At 45.8% G+C, this 19,918-nt stretch overlaps 2 protein-coding genes across 5 annotated transcripts in view; both read right to left on the reverse strand.

The window, feature by feature from the left end:
- CYRIB (CYFIP related Rac1 interactor B) overlaps positions 1 to 9,996 on the reverse strand; it is a 97,246-nt gene extending 87,250 nt beyond the window's left edge. The window contains exon 1 of one of the 2 annotated variants that reach the window (XM_066336094.1): positions 9,947 to 9,996. The gene's annotated coding sequence lies outside the window, so the exon portion shown is untranslated. Of the gene's footprint in view, positions 1 to 9,815; positions 9,836 to 9,946 lie in introns of those variants that run through there. The other variant, XM_066336100.1, reaches the window with a different exon arrangement.
- Positions 9,997 to 15,404: 5,408 nt separating this feature from the next.
- Positions 15,405 to 19,918, reverse strand: part of ASAP1 (ArfGAP with SH3 domain, ankyrin repeat and PH domain 1) — a 145,639-nt gene continuing 141,125 nt past the window's right edge. For all 3 annotated transcript variants that reach the window (XM_066336157.1, XM_066336140.1, XM_066336149.1), the window contains one exon: positions 15,405 to 18,289. In XM_066336157.1, coding sequence (XP_066192254.1) covers positions 18,215 to 18,289 — 75 coding nt within the window. In that variant the 3' untranslated portion in view covers positions 15,405 to 18,214. The remainder of the gene's footprint in view (positions 18,290 to 19,918) is intronic.

A 19,918-nucleotide genomic window follows, 5' to 3' on the forward strand; every position in this document is an offset into this window, starting at 1 on the left:
TAGCACCCTTCTGAGTGGAAGCTTTTTGGGGCTCTCTTTATCCACTCATATGCTGCATGACTAAACCGTGCCCAAATTCAGGCACGGGCTTCTGAGTAGTGCAGTAATATTAGTTGCAAAGAGCATGCAAGCTATAATGCCTGAAAAAGGAGGAGGGAAAAAAAAAAAAAAAAGGTTTCTGTAATGAGATCTGATGCTCACTCGTTTTTGTTACCAGCATGTGCAAATCTTGCTATTCTGGTCCATTATATTCAACAATCTTATACTCAGTAGCAGGTGAAATGTCATATCTCGGGGTAAATTTTCACTGCAGTAGGCAGAGAGTTTGTCCTTTAAACACCCTTAGTATTAATGGGACATTGATCCAGCCATTTTAACTCCAAGAGATACAAATGTCTCATGTGGGACCACTTTCAAACGTGTTGACATTTTGATTCACAAAAATAAGATACTTTTAGAAACAAATGCAAATTCATTTCATTCTAGATTTGAGGTCAGCTGGATACTGGAAGGGAAATGTGCAATGAATGTTTAGTATGCTCATCAACTATCTTTTAATCTCTGTACACTCAAGGGATAAAAATTACATCACAGAGAGGAAGGACAATTTCTAAAGTTCTCTCTATTAACTAGTGTATCTTCTCATGGGGCTGGAACCTAAATTCACCTACTGCACTTGCAATACTAGTGTCTAGGGCAAAAGGAGACTCTGGGACAAGAGACCAAATTTCAATGACCTCTGAAAATATGTCTTTCACACAAATGGATATGCTTTAATCTCTGAAGAGTTCTGATCCTGCTGAGATCCACTGGGGAAATTGTCAGAGTTTTACTGATGTCAGTGAAATTTGCAATAGTATTGGAGCCCAACAAAATAATGCAGGAAAGAAAACAAAACAAAGTAAAAACATACCAAGAGGGGGTAGCTTAATTTGTTCCCAGGGCAATGCTCTGCCTGGTATTCCAGCTCAGAAACTATTCAGCACGCTATGAGAAAGATGATCTAAACAAATATTTAGAACACACCCACAACTGCCTGACAGATAGTGAGTAGGTCAAATCTTAAGGGAACACAGCAAAGCCTGAATGTTGGTATGGGCTGCATCCTGCAGAAGAGGGTAAAATAGATGTGGAGCAACTTTGGAGAAAGACCAGCTTGGCAAGTTGGTGGGTCTGAGTTGGGTGTGAATCATCACCTGCCCTTGGACCAAGGCTCGGGGGGCATTGCCACGGCTGCAGGCAGGGCACTGGGGACAGAAACATGGTTCATCTCCCTCCTGTCTCCCTGTACTTGAGCAGGTGGTGCAGCCCCTAACAGAGGGGAGTGAAAGGGGATCTGCTCCTTGTGCTGAACCCCAGCAGGCAGGGCCAGCATGGGCTGGCTCTGGTTTCCCCCAGAAGCAAGGACACTTCTAACTGCCCCCCAAAGCTCCTCCAGCAGCAGGGCTGATAAGAGGCTGAGGCATGCTGGACACATGGGTAGTAATGTGGATGGGGTGTGTGCTGTTATTCCACAGGGGATTTCACAGGAAGCCCACGGCTCCTCTCGAGTGGACATGAGCATCCCCTGTTGCAGAAACCCCAGCTGGTGAATGTCACCTGACGGGAAACATGAGGACTCAGATCATCTCATGCATGAGGAACTAGGGGAGGAGAACAAACACAGAGGAAGTTCCTCACCAAAGTCCCCCTGCAGAGCAGCCTCTCCTCTTCCCCTTCCCCAGCAGGGCTGGTGCAGACGGGGTTGCAGTTCTGGGAGCCAATGTCCAGGGGAAGTTACACCAATTTGGGCACTGACTGAGAACACAACTTCCCTTGCAGACACTTGTACAGCAGTGCCCAACTGAGCTAAGAGGAAGAGGAAAAGCCCAGACACTGTGCAACATGCAAATAACTGTATTCAGCTCTGTGAAAACTACCCAGGAACAGCTCCAAACCCATGCAGCAGTGGGGAATGTGCTGATAGGGCATGATCTGTTTGGTGGCCTTGGATGAGATGGTCCTCTCCAAGGGCTCTGAATAAATCCTCCAGCCTGCCAGTGAGCTCAGCAGCCACTCAAGGTTATCAGGATCAGTCCTTTTCTACATGCTCACTTGAATTGTCCTTCTGGGCCCCTGCTTTCTTTTCTTGCTTCCTCAAATTGCCTGGTGTTTGCAGGAGTCTGCAGGGGGAAGAATTTACTGCTCCTGTGCCAGCTATGTGATCTCCTGGGAGCCCTGTGCAGAAGCACGTAGGGTGGCACAGTCACCACACAGGTGGCCTTTTTACATAAAGCAAGAGTTCTGAGTACATCCACTAAGTGCTTCTCACATCAGGTAATTTATTTTTTAAGAAAAAGATGCCAGAACAAACAGAACCTCAACAAGTTTAAAAGACCAGTTTTCTTGGTATGAACAGCAGCTACATGACCTGGGTGCATTTATACCTCAATGCATAAATGCATTTTAGAGGTGGTGTGATTCATTTTATGTCCAGGCATACAGGGGGGGTAGCAGCAGACATAGAATGGGTGCAAGTGGACCTAAAGCAGCTTTTGCTCATAAATGCAATTATAGTAACACCAGTAACCAGGATGTATCAGCTGTGGATCCTCAGCACAAGAAGTCCTGGTATAAGATTTGCAACTTGGAGGCACTCCTAAAACTATCTCCTTTCAAGGCAGTAATCCTGGGAAAGAAATGTGGTCCCAGTCCTTAAATAGAGATGGGAGTGGCTTCTTCATTCACATTTGATGGATTTCTGTAGGCCATTGCCAGTGATATCTGTGATACTCAGAGTGCACTTACAAAAGAACACTAACATGTACAGTAAATATTTCTTAATGCTTCAATGTAAGCAGGGTGCCTGACAGACTCATTAAAGCACAGAAGATGGTCATCAGTGAGTCCCTCAGCGAGAGTTAGGATTCATAGGCAGGAACACCTGCTCTCCTCAGTTCTGGGATTGACAGAAGAGTCCTGGGAACTGGGCTCCTGTTTTTTACCTATGAGTTTTGTTGACTGATCTAGACCAACCAACATGGAAGCCCAAATCATCCCCAGAGCTTGCAGACCACTGCGGTACTCCCCATGTCACTCTGTCCCCATGTCTCTGGTTCTGAATTAGTGGAACACAAATCATCCATCATGTAACTGCAGCTGTCCACTGCCAGGAGCACGCTGCTGGATGAGGCCTGCAGAGACAGCCTCCAGTTGTCCCTCCATGGGATAGGTTCAGAGGAGGCACAACCCAGGGAAACCAGCCAAGTCCAGGTTTTCTGTGACTTTTCCATTTGGGGATGGTCCCTGGCCCTTGCCTGAAGCAGCCAGGGCACCTCACAAGTCTCCAGTACAACCCTTGCCAGAGGTTTCTGGGCAGCAATGTGCCTGATGCAGTCCAGCCCTCCCTGGGTTTGCACCCTGCATGCTCTGTTTGGGAGAATGGTGCAAGGAGTGTGAATCCAGCCCTGCCACCCAGGGTGGAGCTCTGCAGCCACCCCTGGCCACTGACAGCCAAGCCAGAGCCCTCTCTGGTGCTGTTACAGGAGGGAGATCACCAGTTTAACTGTACTGGAGCAACGCCAGCCCCTTTGAGTAAACTTTTCAAAGCTGCACTAAGGCATTGTTTAATTTTGATTTCCAAGTGACCTCTGATTCCTCTGGATATGCTAGGGGTGGAAGAACATTCACTCCCAGGAGTTTGCCTTTGGCAGTGGGCACAGGGCCTAGCGCAGCAGTTCCCAGGGAAGGGGGGAGAGATGAAGGCTCTTGCTGTTCTCCCTCCCTCAAACACATCACCCCACCAGTCTACTGCACACTTTAACTTGCAGAAATAAACCTGTTTGCATGGGTCATGCTGCGAATGGAAACGATGCCAGGATGTGAGATGAAAAATAGTCTGCAAAGAAGCAAACCACCCGAGAATTATTCTAGTGAGGTGAATAATTCAGCAACTGTTTTTACTGCAGCCCTGTTAACAGAAACACAATTATAGAAGAGGAAAGTAAACCACAGCTGGGAGGAGGAAACAAGTGTCTTGGGAGCTCCTATCTCACCAAAGAAATGGTGGGATCCAGGCCCCAGCATGCGACTCAGGCCACATTCAGGGCTCTGACAACAAGGGACCTTAACACAACGCACCCAAAGCTGCACTCATAGCAGTTCAGCAAAGAAATGAAAGGAGTGTGGTAAAAATGCTCTGGCCGTTGCTAACACTTCACGGTGCTGAAAGTAGCACTGAGTATTGGCACAAGGTTAGTGGTATCTGCACAGCTTTCTGCTAACTGGTGACTGAGCCCTGCGGGGAAGTGAAGCTGTGAGGACAGGAGTGGGACAAGGCGAAGGAAGTGTGAGCTGCAAACCTCTGCTTGCCTTCCTCAGCACCAGATGAATGTTAATCCTCTGCTGGTTTGTACAGCCACAGACAGGCCTGTTCCTACTAATTTTAGCCCTTACCTAATTTAAAACTACAGACATGTTATTTTCATCATGATATTTTTTCCTCTTTTTAACAGGTTGTAAGCTGCCAGATGCACTCTGCGTGGTTAAGAAATTGGTGCTGTCCAAGGGGAGGTGAGAAACCTTTTGTTAAAAATAAAAGGCAGACAGAATAAAATTGCACATTAAAACCTGGAGCTATCACAAGTGCCACCTCAGCTGCCTGTGCTTTGCTGAGGGCCTCTGGCCTGGCTGCACTGTGGTCTGGAGATGCACCTTCCCTAAACCTCAGAGATCCCACCCAGCATGCCTGGCTGTTTCCCAGCTGTGCACACGCAGAGGTTGTGCTGTGCCAAATCATGAGCACAACATAAACCCACTCTCTACCTTCACTCCCTCCACCCATTCACCCACCCTGCTTACATGCCTTTGGTCCTGCTTCCCAAAAGTACACCTGCACCCAGTCCTCCTCTCCCTGCCCCTGCACCTTTCTCCTGACATGGACAAGCACTTCTGGTCCCTCTGCTCCTCCCTTCACACCTGGATCTGTCACCTGTCTCCCGCAGAGGTGAAGTGCTGAGCCTGCCTGCAGTGGGAGGCAACCCTGTGCTAGAAATGGGTGTGAAAAAGTGGTGAAATGAGGAAACATTTGTGAGAGGAAGTGAGTGGGTGGAGAGAAAAGCCTGGAGTGAACAAAAATCAACAAATAACACATTGAAACTTGAGCTCTGAGTGCTCAGAGTGGGTAACAGTACACTGAAATACAAAAAAACAGAACACACAAATTACTACCAGAATGCAAGTATTCTAGGCTAACATACACCTAGTGTATGCTAGGGAACAAAGTACTGAAAATAAAGAGGGGGTTCAAAATAAAGAAGATGTCTTAAGATCTAATGCACAGCAGCACAGGTAGCTCCAGTGAGGGCAAGAAAGGGAGGCAGCAGACCATGTACATGCATCTTACTGGATCCAGTAACCTGGATCTCAAAGTCCAAATGGGTTGATGGGCTCACTAACCAGACATGGATTTTAGCAGTTGTTAACAGACTGCATGTCCCTGTAAATTTTAATTTAGTACTTTTAAGTAAAGCATTTGAAGCATAATATTAAAAAAAAAAAAAACCCAAAAAAAAAACCCCAGAACAAAACCCTCCCAGTTATTTCTAGAACAATCAAAATGGAAGCCTAGCTCTGTTGTTTCTGATACAGCAGTAGTTCCTTAGTAAAGATTTTTCCCTCACAGACGTAGCAGTGCAGGGACTTAGGAGTACAATTCCCAGTTTTTCAGCCTATTACATGTGCATTCCTGACCCATAAACTTTTCCTTCCTTCTCTAGCCTCACAGAGCAAGATTGACAGTGCTACGTTTTCAGCAACATACCAAAAAAGACCTTGCTTTCTCTCCTTAGAGGACAGCAAACTTGGCCCAAAGGGGCTGTACCAGACCAGAAGCCAGCCATTTTTGCCCTCTGAGAATCAGCCCACGCAACCACAGCTCCCACTGGTGAGAAGTTATGCAGACAAGTCTCTGCTCTAACCACTCACCCAGTGAATTGGTTTCATCCAAGTTGCTGCCATGGTCGTGGGGAATGAACAACAGGCAGGTAAACAGCAATTATGGCACGCACAGAAAACTGCCCAGTTTTGGTTGCATCTCATTCCTTCCCACACGTTTCAAACCATCCTGTTCCACTGGGATCTTCAGAAGAGGTTCCCTTCCACACATATTAAGACTGCCCATACCACTTCAGTTGTAAAAGAATAACAAACTGACCTGAGAGTTGTCTGTAGATTGTCCCCAAATTGTCAGTGGAGGAGCCTGAATGTGCTCACTCGGCATGGCACAGCTCCCTCTGGGGCTCCGGCGAGTGAGCACTCTTGGAAAGCCGGCAGTGCCTCCGTGCCACGGGTTATGATGATTGCTCCTGACAGCTTCTTCATGGTATCACAACAAATTAGGTCACAGATTAGATTTTCGTAGCACGGATTACAACTTGTGTCTACATCTTTTTCTTAGATAGAGAGGGTTGTGGCCAGGAGGTTTGACCTCAAGATTGGGAACAAGGCAGATGCTTGGGATGGGATGGGGGGGTTGTATTTCTGGTTGAGACAAAGGCTATCCTAGCAAGACTCAGATAAAATCCCTGGTTTTCTGCTGTAGTCAGAAGACTTGGTATTTTTCTCTTTCTATCCAGCAAGCCTTTGAGAAATGAGTTTGTCCACTAGATGCCCTGGGGTAGATCTTACAGCATTGCTGCAAAACAGATAGAAAACTCAGCTCTAGAAAGAAATTTTAGTAAAAATGGATTTTTATGATAGAAAAGCAGCTTGCACCACCTGAAAAATTGCTGGGAATGGAAACCAAAGCTACATATTAGACTTATCCCACCTATTACTACAAGGTCACACATACATTCAGTTTGAACATCTCTAGTGAAGAAAGACCTCAAGGGAATAAATTCATGTGCACAGTATTTGTTTTAAAATATACCCAGCTAGGACAGTAATAGAACTCAAGCACAAAAAAAAAAAAAAAAATCTATATCAAGCTCCACACAGAGCAGCACAGAACAAAGGTTTCCAGCAGCTGAGTGACTGCAGACACTGTGCAAAGTGCTTCCTACCCACTGTGAGATACAGCCCTGCTGCAGATTTGAAAACCAGCTCCAGCAACTGTGTTCCAGCAGACTGTCAGGGCTGTGTTCTGCTCCCAGCCACCTCCTCCCTCAGAGCAGAGCTGCTGCAGGGTAGAGAAGGCTCACTGGGAGCCAGTGAGCTGGATTCAGCTCCCAGTGGAACCATGCAGGTCTGTATGGGGGCAGTGATTCAGCTGATAAGTAGGCTCACAGCCATGGTAAGCACTAAAGGAAAACCTAAACCAGACAATCAGGAAGACAGGTCTTGGACTGAACTAACCTCAGAGACAAGTATTTCTAAGTCAGGGTAGAGAGAGCAGTGCAGGAATGACCTTCAGCATACAGAAACAGTCCTGATACCACAATGGAATCACCTTTGTGCTTGTGGGTAGCTCAGAGAGCTACACTGGCTCTCTACGGAGCCTCTGGAGCTTGTACTTACTCAGCCAGAGCAGGTCTGCTTTTACCTGCTGGCAGACCAACCTCTAGTCCCTAATCAAGCCCCTGAGGCTGTCTGCAGCCAGAGGGCACACCCTGTCCTCCTGTTCCCAGGGCAGCAAGAGGAGCACACGATGCTGTGCCTGTGCCCTGTCGGCAGGTTTAGACAGGCTGGTGCTCAGCACGCTCCCCTCGGCCTCACAGCAGCCCAGCTGCCAGCACTGCTGGCCTGAATCATCGCCTGTGCCTCCAGCTCTGAAACAATCTCACACGTCACTTCAGCAGTTTTTCACAGGAAATAGGCTTTTACTTTCAAAATACTCTGGGCCTTGTTCTCCTCCAACAAGCACAGGAAGTATCTCAAATACCAGCCTTTATTTTTGTGAGCCACTATGTACTCTCTGATACCTTTGAGTACAAAGAAATAAATAGTAGTTGAAAGTGGCTGTGCCCTTCCACGCTCAGAGGCAGAATTAATGTTTTTTAACTCCCCTCAGTGCGTCAGCCTCTCCCAGTGCTCTTGCCGGGCACACTCAGATTTAGAGGCATGGAATGAGGCCTAATAATTTTTGCTCAAGCCTGAGCTGTGCTGATTATTGAAAATCCATCGCACATGCTCCTTGCTGAACAGTCTGAACTATCGATCTCAGTTAGAGAAAAGGATGCTCTGGACTTTATTGGAATTGCCTTTAAAAGTCCTGTTGGTACAACTGTTCTACTGGATGCTGAACATTTCCTAGTCTCCCTGCAGAGCACTGCCTCAGACCTGCTCAGAAGCTCCTTCCTACCAGGGGCTCCTGTGGAGCCATGGAGGAAACCACATCACGAACCCTGGGAAAGCAAGTGGTGACAAGTGTCAGAGAATGCACTAATGAGGGAGCACCACTGGCCTGAGCAATGCTCCCAGAGAGCAAGAGCGAGCAGCAGGTAGGGACTGCTGCCTGCAATAGCAGCTGGAGAGCATCCTGCTGCCTGGACAGACATAGGCTCCTGATCCCTGCTGAGCAGGGAACCCAGGAGGAATCGCAGCCAAATGCTGCCTCTCTCTAAGGCAAGATGAGTCTGAGCAGCACCAAGCACTGAAATGACCCAGAGTGTCTGTGTGCACCCAAGAGGGTCCTTCAGAGCACATGTAGGGACCATGAACCCTCCCTAAATCCCCACAGCATCAGTTCTGGCCTTCTCAACATTAAACAGGCAGCAGCCATTGCCAACCTCCTTTTCAGTCAAGCTCTGAAACAAACAGGACATTAAACTTCCACCAAAATCCCACATCTCATCAAAGCACTTCTCAGTTTGGGGTGGAGATGTGGGGTTTTCTGTGTTTGAATGAAATAAAAGGGCCTTTCTAGTGTTTTAGTCACATACTACAAAACACTGAATAAGCATCATCGTCATGGCCTTTTGGGTCTTAAATTAAAGAATGTATGCATTTTTTCCGTGTATTAAGAAATGGTTATTAGGGATAAGAGTTCATTTTTAAATGGCAAAAGGGTAACTCCTGCTCCAAAGCATATAGCCAGGTAATCCTCACTGTTTAGGGGTTGCTCTGTTCTGTTCTGTTTCAGCACTAACCCTTTTGAAATGCTACAGCTTGCTCAAGAGAGGGGCAGTTTTCACCCAGAGTCGTGATCACAACCACACCAGCGCTGCTGCCCGGATGAGGAAGTACCAGACACCCCAAAGCAGAAGTGCTCACCCTCTCCGCCAGTCCAGCACATTTCTGCCTGCTGGGTTGAACTTTTAGGTACAAAATTTGCATGAACGAGGACGAGTGATAAATAAGTCTTGGGCCTGGCACCCCGCATCTGTACAGAAAGCCTCCATCTAACGGGGTCACTGCTGCTCCCAGCCCAGGACGGCCGCAGGCAGCACCCAGGGCGCACAGGACCGAACCACGGCTTTCCTCCCGAGGCCGGCCGGCCCGGCTTGCTGCTGCTCAGCCTCAGTCCGGCAGCGACTGGAGATGGTGCGGGTTGGTGTGAGCGCTGTCACACCGCTCGCTGGATCTGCCAGGTCGGTGCCTGGACCCCGGGCACACGGGAGAAGCTCCCGTCACCCGCCCCGCACAGCAGCAGATCCGCTCGGGCCCTGACCCGGGCGGCCTCGCAGTCCCCGTGCCCTGGGGGAAGCGGAGCTCGGCCAGAGCTGCCTCCGGCCGCCCCTGCGCTCCCTCCGCGGCCCCGCAGAGCACCCGGCGCCGCCCGGGCAGCGCTGAGCATCCTCTGCGGGGGCTGCGCCTTCCCGCCCGGGGATGGCCATGTACACACACCGGCCGATGGCCGGCTCCTCTCGGCCCCGCGGCTCCCCACGGGCGCTCACCCCACCGCTCTGCTCAGGCTCCTCCCGGCTCCTTAGGCGATCCCCGTCTCCCTCTCGCTCCCGCCGAGCCGCCCCTCGCCGCTGCCTCTGCGCCCCGCTCCGCCCGCCCGGGGGGCGCGGGCAGCCCTTACCTGGGCACGGGGCGCAGCCTCGTCCCTCCGGCTGCCGGCGGCGTCACGGCCGCAGGTTGTGGCTGCGGGCGGCGGTGCCGCATTGATATAAAAGGAAGCGGCGCGGGGGGAGGGAGAGGCGGCCCCGGCACCTTCGCCGCGCCCGGCTCCGATCCCCGGCCCCTCACACGCTCCCTCCCCGCAGCCCCCGGGCCGGCGGCACTCGCGGGGTGTTCACCCCGCCGGGCCGGGGGGAAAGGACGGGGAGCAGGTCGGAGCCTTGGCATCAGCCCCCACATCCATGCCGGGGGGCCTGGGGAGACAGACCCCCGTGGGCAGCCGGACACGGCCCTGCCCTCACGGGCTGCTCCGGGGGAGCACGCAGGAAGCACACACAGCGCGGCAGAGCACGGGCCGGGCTCTGCGCCCGTGGGCAGGGGACAGCCACATGCAGCAGCACCTTGCAGGCTTCAAATTCGTGTAACAAACCCCAGCCATCTCCAGCAGTCTCCTGGCTGCAGGCTCTGATGGAGCAGCACCTGGGGCTACAGGCTGGTGCCCAGGGAAGGAGTGACATCCTGGGACAGGGCTGTTCACAGCTTCAAATGCAGGTGTTGGTCCCTTACTATGGTCAAGGCCTGGTTATCCAGCCTGGCAGCCAGGCCACTTCAGTGAGACATTGTCTGCAAGACTGGCTTTGGAGGATCAAAGAAAGAACTCAAGGCCTAATTTCTCCTTCAAGCCCCAAGAGCTCCTTCCATCTCTAGAACTACACTCACAGTCCAGAACAGTTGTGACATCTCTGAGGCACCTTGTTCTGTTTCTTATTCATCTTCTCCCTCCTGTTGACAACTGATGACATCTTGGTTGCCAGAGGAGTGAGGGTCCCCCCAGGACATGCCCTCTCCATCTGCTCCTCAGGAAGCTCTCCCTCCAGCAACAGATGCTGTTGTTCTCCTGCACCATCAATCCCATTCAGGAAGGGACAGGGATTAGGTGTGGGTAACACGTCTTAAGGTAATTTCTCTAAATGGCATTTTGCTTCCCAGCTTTACTGTCAGTCACTGGTGAGGGGCTGTGATGCTTCAGTTCGCTCTGCAGCCCCCAAGACCCAGGCCTTGCCACAATGGCTACAAGTCCCATCTTTAGCCCAAAGCAGATGGAGACGTGGGCAGCAGTGAGGCTGGGGTAAAGAGAAGTCCCCTAGGTATTGGGACCCCTGTGCAGAAGTACTTCATTTGGTGTCTTCTTTTATTCTAAGCTGTAGGTCATGGGCAGAGCAGGCACCTACTCTACAGAGGGAAACGATGACCCCTGGCAGTCCCCATCTAAATAAGCATTATCAGGGGCTCCATTTGGCATGAAAAGCCTTTAGATGGAACTGCTATGGGTAAATGAGAAGAACATATCCTGCTCTCAAGGATTTTAAAGTAGAGAGGGGTTTTCTACCTCCAAATTTCTTGGAGGCTTGTTTGTTTGTTTGTTTTGGAGGGTTTTTTTGTTGTTCATTTGTTTGGTTTTTGTTGTTATTTGTTTGCTTTGGAGGTGGTTTGGGGGGGGTGGTGTTGTTGTGTGGGGGTTTTGTTTTTTGGGATTTTTTTTTTTGGAGGGGGGGGGGGTCCTCCCCTCTCAAATTTCTCTACATCTCAGCAGGGAAGGGGAAATGGAAGGAGCTTTTCTGCTAGAACCAGAAGCATCTTACTCAGACAGACCTGGCTGGGAACATAAGTGCCAGGTTAAAGGATATTCTGTCCCTAAGCAAGATGGCTCTTTCGGATCTGCTCCAAGGAGGAAGTGGAGGTGCCAGAACCACATCTAAGGGTGCACCTGGGTCCTGTGTGAGGCTGCAGCCAGAGATTGCTCTGGCAGGGCAGCAGCACCTCTTTGCTTACAGCCAAATGTGGAGGAACAGGCCCTGCTGCTCCTTCTTGGGGCCCTGCAATTACAGCAGCTACTTGCATAATGCTGACCAGATGGTCTCACTGCCCTGCTGCCCTCCCACCCCAAATGCTGCTTGCTAAGATATTGCTGCTTCTCCTGGACAAGGAACCTTCACTCTACTGGAGTCTGCGTTACCTTGACCTCTCAGGTAAGTATATGGCCAGCCTAGAGGATTGCTCACAGGACAGCTGCTGACTCCTTATGTTGATTTTTGCATCAACAGTGGAGTCCTTTATACTCTTTCAGAGGTGTCCAAGCTGTGGTGTGTGATGTCCTCCAGCCCCTGCTCTTACATCTCTACCTTGTAGCACATGTAGAGCTCAGATTTATTTCTATACTCTGCAAAAGTCTTGGAACTCCCTATCTTCCATCATCACTTGGTGTCAGTTCCCTTCAGATGAAGATGTTCCCTGCTCTCCAGATGTTCAGACTGCCAAACTTCCCTTTTAAGCAGCTCTGTGCACCCTATCAAGGCAAGTTTAGCATTTGTTCTCCTGTTTCTTTCTACAGAGCTTGGCTCAGTTCCTGTAGGGAGGACAGAGACTGAGGAGAATCCTGGGTCACAAATCTGCCCTTCATCCCCACTCTTCTACCCACAGAGGTCAGAACTACTGCAGTGGTCCTGAAATTGCTCCATAAGGCTCTTTTTTCCAGTTCCTGGGTGGGTTTCCACACAATAAAAAAGTCTCAGCTGAAAGGAGAGCATGTGGCTGGCTGCAGTTCACTTACTGCTCAAGAGCTTGGGGCTCTTGCTTTCCTGCCTACAGTTGTTAAAGCAGGGCTACAGCTCTGAATTCAAACCCTACAGTGAATAAAGGGAAGGCACTTGGATATGTAGATCTGGAGCTCTGGATGGGACTTGATGCCTAATAGACAAGTGACTATAGGCAGTAGAACCTTTACTTATTGGGAAAAAGAAGTCTGCTTTGTCCTTGAGGTGTCTAAAGGAGCAACTGGCTGCTGGTGTCAGGTCATTAAGGAAATCTGCAGGCTCCAACAGAAAACCACAATAAACCCCTGCCTAATCACCAAACAGCTGCTGGCCTTTTTTGTGCACTCAGCTTAAAGTGCCATGTCTCTCCCTCAGTCTGAAGCTCAGAAGCACATTTCAGTCCTTTCTGATACCTAAATTTTTGAATTTTTTTAAGGTCTAAGAGCCCCGGCTCAGAGGGACTGTTGACACCTACTGTAGCAGGGATGTGAGAGCAGGGAAAGATGAAAAACATTACTAAAATAGGTTTAAGAGCAACTTAAGCTTGTAAGTTTGCAGGCAGAAGCAATAAGTTATCCCTGAGGAAAAGACTGGGAAAATTAATTCGTTATCAAAAACAAAGCCTAATGCTACTGTTTTGAAGTAAAAAATGTTAAAGACAAGAGCCAACCTCTAATACAGCCATTCTAGAGCAGTTTGAGGGCTCAGGGTTGAGTCATCCACTCAATGGGACTGTGAGAGAGAAATCAGATTCCTAATTTCGGGAGGTAACAGAGGCACAAAATTATCTTCAAGCCGGGGGGAGGGGGGAACCCCCAAAAAACAAACCACACGTGGAAATGGACCTAGTGCTACACAGCTTTTCAGAGAAGAACAAAAAGCCCATAGGGAAGGGATTTTTCTGATCAGACACTACAAGAACCCAGGTCAAACTTGTTGGAACAGCATTAATAGAGTCAACACTAAAGTTCCAGGTAAGCTTAAACCTTGTTCAAAACATTCTTTAGGTGGTGCAGAAAATGACGGATCAGCTTCCCCTCTTCTCTGACAGCTTAGCAGATGTGACAGCTGTCACAAACTTTCCTCCCTGCCCCCACCATTACAAAAGGACTGGAGCAGACATCCGCCTTGCTGCAGCCGGGAGGATCTGTTCTGTAATTTACAGAGGAACAAGGCAGAGCCTGTACCATGACACACTATCGTTTTTACTGTTCCCGAGCAGCAGCTGACCAGAACCAGCCAAGACGTGCAGGTTTTGTGCCTGCTGCAGTTTTGGGGGGGTGTCAACTAAGCACGAGTTGACAAACAGCACTTAGCTTATCTCAAGAAGAAACCTGAGCACTCCTTCAGCAGATGACAGAGCTGTAAATCTTGTTATGTATAGCCCTAAAAGAAACATTAAGACTACTTAGAATAGTTGGTTTGTATTAGATAAGAAAAATGTTGTCTTGCAGCTATGCAGAGGAAACCATCTTACAGTTCTGTGTACATTTTTCATCCACTTGAAATGCCTCCAGCTGTTTCAGAAGGGCTAAAAGGTTCAATAAAAGCATCCCTGAGAGCCTTAAACTCTTAAGGTGAGAAGCTCTCTGTAAGAATGTAAGGTCTGAAGCTGAACTTCACTTATGGACGTTTGCTCCTCTGTTCAGTTCTGGTTTCATGGCACAGAAGGGTTCCCAGTCCAGGGTGTGAGTGGCATGAAACTATGTAAGTGTGGAGCACAGGAAAATAAAGTTGTTTTCTGTTGATACTCAGGTGAACTACCACACAGAACTAGAGAGTTCTGGGGAGGGGAAGCATCTGAAAACAAATCAGATTTGTATGGTTGAACTGTTTGTTTTCTCTTGTGCAGTAGGGAGCTTCTTAGAGTTTCATTCTTTGGTATTTAATATTTGCACCACTTTCACTGGTATACAATGCCAATTTTCTGTTTAACTGTGAGCTTTATGTCTGCCAGCAGAAGGGAAAGGAGATTGAAGTTTGAACAACAAGGGAGTTCTCTGGGCATGCGTTTGACTTGTTCTCTGCTGCTCCAAAAGTATATGAGATATCCACCTCAATTTTGACTAAGGAAAAGAAATCAATACATGTCACTGAAGAACACATAATACAAGTAGGACAGAGAACTGAGGCTGTTGGAATCAATGTCTCTCTCAATGCTGTTATCTGAAATATTGTGACACAGTAGAAATTGAGAAAGAGAACAATATTTAACCAGACAGATTCTCCTAACCCACATCCATATTTCACCCCTTCAACACCCCCATGTTGAGCCTATGTAGATTTGAAAGCCCGAAACAAAGCAAGCAGGATGTTCTGTGACAGTGGTGACCACACCAGTGCCACAATCCAGTCTGAAGAAGCTCTCAGCACAGCAGTCTCCTGAGCCTGTGCTGTGGCAGCCACTGTTCTTGATACAAACCAGATCTGATAGTTCCACACTCCAGCTTTTCCTCTGGCTAAAGGATGTTCTCACTGCTTTCTAGCAATTTCAAGTGACTTGTTCATTTTGGAGTAGCTTTGACAGGAATGGGTCTTAAATGAGAAACATCCAAGAACTGAGTCAGGGATGGGAGAAAAGTAACCTCTGCAAGCTGGGTCAGACTGAAATTCTAAGCAACAAAGTCACTCCATCCAGGAAAGATTAGTACTGCTCTAGTTGGTGTGAGAGCTGCTGTCAGGCTGGGAGTTCCTGCCCACAGACAGAGTTTGTGAATGGTTCCTTCAACCCCACGGGCTGCTGTGGAAACAACCCAGAGGGGGCTGGGAGCCCACAGAGCCTGCACGGCCAGACAGAAAGCAATCGAAACTCATGGACAAAACAAGTGGTTTGATGCTAACTTTAGTAAGTAAAGTTTTCCAGATAAAGGCAATTGCATCCATATTTAACAGCTGTTAAAGAGATACACATTTAATTGCATTATATAAGGAGTGCTTTATATTCAAGAGAAAACATTTCAAATGTCTTAGTTCTACCTGTTTAGAATCCAGACTTTCTCCCTAGAAGATATTCCAGTTGACAAAAAGGGCCTTGTTCAGATATCTGGGATCAACTGAATACATTTATTTAAAAGCAATTTTAAATATTAAAAAAGTAGAAATTAACACATACAGTACTCAAAAACTGTCACATTAAATACATGTGAATAGACGTGTACTGATGTTTTACCTTAACATTCAATGAGAAGTCAAGATTTTAACTAGTGGCATGACCAGATTTGATTTCTGTACACGTTGATGTACTATGTAATAAAAAAATAAATAGCAACTGTTGTTCAACAGTAAATAAGACATCATCTGCAAAGCAAACTTCCCCCTCTGGGGGCACCTTCCCCCGACCCTCCCCCCAACCCTTTATCAGCTAATTTCCATAAAGATTTAGACTTTCCAAATACTATGTCATATACAAAATTGCAGACAGTGGCTCATTGAGTTCAAATATAATACTGTACTTAAACTCAATCAATATCATACATTTTCAGATTTCTTATGACCCACAATAAGCCAGAATAAACAGAACTATTGTTCCTTATGGAACTCATTTAATTTTATAAAATGCATATGTATACTATTTTAAAGAGCGTAGAAAAGAATAGACATTTGACTCTACATAATTTTACATGCCTAGGTTTTCTTTATATGATTTGCATTTATCCGTTTATTTCAAGATCACTTAAAAATACAATTGACCACAAAAGTGAATAGGTTTTGTTCTTTAATGCAACTTAAAACATTGTAGTAATGGATAAAATGGAATGCTAAATAAATGCTAAACCTGACTTCCTCTCCATAAAAACAGAATAAAGTCTGAAATACTGGAGCTGGTAATACTGAAAGATTAGATGCCAGCAGGCTCGCTCGCTCACTCATTGCATATTTTTTTTGGAATTAATTTTTTAAAAATAAATGATAAAACCATTAATAGTTGATAAATGTTTTGCATTTTTTTTTCATGTGGGATTTAGACAGATATTTGTTTCTAAATTAACCACAAACAGAATTAAATATTCACTGACTACAGTCTTGTAAAACTGTATTAGAAATGAAAGCCCTCAGAAAGTCTGAGATATGCTTTTATGAAATGAAAATCTTTCCATGCAGCCAAGACAATCTGCTTTGAAATAGCAGCACTAGGTACTGAAGCCAAAATAACATTTAAAGCAAGTAATACAAAACTACATATGAAAGTCATGGAACCCGCTACAGACAAACCATGGGAAAAAACACAACCACATGATGTTTCAAAAGATTAAAAATTATTGTTGAAAGTGACACAGGAAATTAAAGTTTCCAGTAATACATTGAAGTGTTTTCTGGCAATGCAACTTTATACCAACTTTCAAGAAACCTCAGGTCAAATGCAGCCTTCCAAAGATGTTCTTAGAAATGAGTTTTGTGACTGTATGTCTTACTTCGTGCTTTGGGTTGCGACCATTACTGTCACAGTTTGGTGAACTCCATGAAAACCAGCCTTATCCTTGTGATCTGAGATATATCATTAACAGCCTGATCAATTGCACAAGAGGTCATCTCAGCTTCCACTTTTTAGAGCATTAAAAATAATTTAAATTTATCCTTATATCACCACTTAAAAATTTTATTTTAGGTAACTAACTTTTAGCAAGGTTGAAGACAGAGGAAAAAAATCCACAAAATCATTTTTCAAAGAGCCAATTTAGCTATAAACAAATACTGTTGCAAGCTCACATTAACCTGAATAGCAATTAAGTTAAAATGTTCTTTTCCTCAAATGTAGCTATGTGACTACAGTACTACTTTTGTACAAAGGCAGGTTTCAAGTAAGCATCTAAATGCATGCACAATGTCAACAGTTAACATTTGCTAGAAGTCCTTGGTTACTAAGAATTCAGTGAAAGAAACCAGCAAATTTCACACATATCTACTAAAGAACAATATGACTAATTTTCATTAAAGTAAGTTTTCGAATGAAATAAATTTGTAACTTTTTATAGTGAGGTAATATCACAGGGGAACTGCAATCACAGTTTGGCATAGGTCCACATAATATAAACATGAAATGCTGTATGCACACTGTAAAACATTACTGTTATCTGTAAAGTCAGTGAATATTTGTCTTCATAATTACACTTAACTGAGCACTATATTAAATAAATATCGAAGTGGGTTTCATAGCTGTAAACTGCATACGCTTATGAACTGCAGACTGATCTTTAAATTGTCCAAAACCATTCACTCATTCTAACTTTCTGCTAGTTGTATATTGAAAATACCAAGTTATTAGGAACAGTCATTTCTGTACAGGTACATGGGTGACAGAGACCACCTATGTTGGAAAGCTGGCAGTCCACACATGTGGGACAGCACGGACAGAGATGGAAGTGCTAAATGCCCAGGATGGCTTCAACAAACCTGGTAAGGCGTGCCAGGTTCCAAGGCTACCATAATACTGGCAAAGGCAGAATAACACGGTATATTTACAATACATATAATTCAACCTCATGAGGTGAAACTTAAATGAAATCTTAATTTGTAACAGCAGCTATATATACAATTGTGCACAGGATTACAGGGAGGCAGCAGCGTTCGCTTTTGCTAAAAAGCCCGTCTTGCATGAAGAATGTGCAATGCTCAAGTTTAGGATTTGTTTGTTTTGACTAGTCTGACAGAATGTGCACAAAGGACACTGGAAAGACCCCTTTCCTCTCTGGCTGTCCTTCGATGTGGCCAATCTGCAACACAGGAGAAGAAGATACATATATACATATATATAGATAGATGTGCATGTGTACACACAGACTTCACAGACTGCATTCATTCAAAAGCAGCAGAACTGCTCACAGATCCTCAGCAACTTCTTGGACAGGCTGAAGCAGACCTTAGTTAACATTCGAATTTGTGCAAAGAAACAAAACAAAACTGCACAAACATATTATAAATAAGAAAAAATTAAGCCAATTAAATCTAAAAAGAATAAAACTGTTTTTTTTGGGTTTTTGTGGGCTTTTTTTGTTGGGTTTTTTTTTTAAGGAAACATACATATATCACTGAATTTCAACAGTCTCACCAAAACAGAAGCCTGAGTTTCTTTTGTCTGATAGGCAGATTTTCAGTAACATCTTTGCAAAACACTTGTCTTAGTTAAGTGAATAAATCCTGAACATCTCACTGAAGGGAATTGTCTGATGTATTTGTGAAATTACTCATGATAATCTGCATGTTTCACTTAAGGTGATAAAAGCCCAGCTGTTTTCTCATTGAATTAGTATGATACCTAATAATTTAGGTGCATACTACTGTTTACAGTGTTATCTGATTAAGAATCCTTCAGCTACAATTTCCTACATCTTTTGCATAATGATAATTTATAAAGAAATAGCTGACAAACTTATTAAAAAAGATTAAAAAATAATGGAATATTTTATATAAGCTTTCCATGTTTAAAATGCATAATTATAAACAACGGTTGAATAGCATTGGAGCAGCAGACCTGATTGACCACGTAACCCTCTTCTCACCCTGCTACAGTACTGCTTACTACTTGGAGAATAATGGTGTACCTTCCTTCCTCTTCCAGAAGCTTACAAAATGGGAAGGGGAAACATACAGGGCTGGTCATTTCCTCTTGGAGAGCCAAAGTTTTGAAGCATATGAGTCAACAGCCTTTGTTTCCCTTCTCAGAAATACTCAGACTGGGGTGCTTCATGTAACTTGCTGGGCATGTCCCCAAGGGGCTTAAAAAGCCACTTCACAAAACAGATCCAGCAGGGAATGCAGCAGTAATCAGGGACTAGGCGATAGGAGCAACATAAACACTTTTCACTGGGCACTGCTCTTTTGATATCAGCTTTTCAGTTGAAAATCTTCCACACTTACATGATGAGTGAGAGGTAAACGTAGCTGGAAACAAAACAGCAAAGGTTGTGCTGCACTTAGATTAGGATATCACAGGCAGCATTGCAATTAGAATTTGTTTCAGTCAGTCAAATGAAATCTGTCTTGTTATCCCCAGTAATAATTCTTTGGCAAGGAAATATGATGCATCAGGTCTTTAGGGACATGAGCTGGATTGTCAAGAAAGGCTGGAGCCTTCACGTGGGGTTGAGAAAAACCTGGTGTTAGGACTTAAACAATATGCAGTCCACAATAGGGGGAGTATGGTATGAAACAGGGATGTGTGAGGGAAGAAGGGATAGAAAATGTTATCTGCCCCTCATTTAAGAAGAAAACCATGACCTTATAGCATCAGTTACAAACTATTCTTTAGATTTCCAGCAACCCCTGTAGGTATAACTTAACATTTTGGGTGAATTGAAGATAATTGCACATCTCATTTTCATGGAGGGTGTAAATTTGTTGAA

This window comes from Sylvia atricapilla, chromosome 1 (assembly GCF_009819655.1).
Source record: "Sylvia atricapilla isolate bSylAtr1 chromosome 1, bSylAtr1.pri, whole genome shotgun sequence".
Lineage (NCBI taxonomy): Eukaryota > Metazoa > Chordata > Aves > Passeriformes > Sylviidae > Sylvia > Sylvia atricapilla.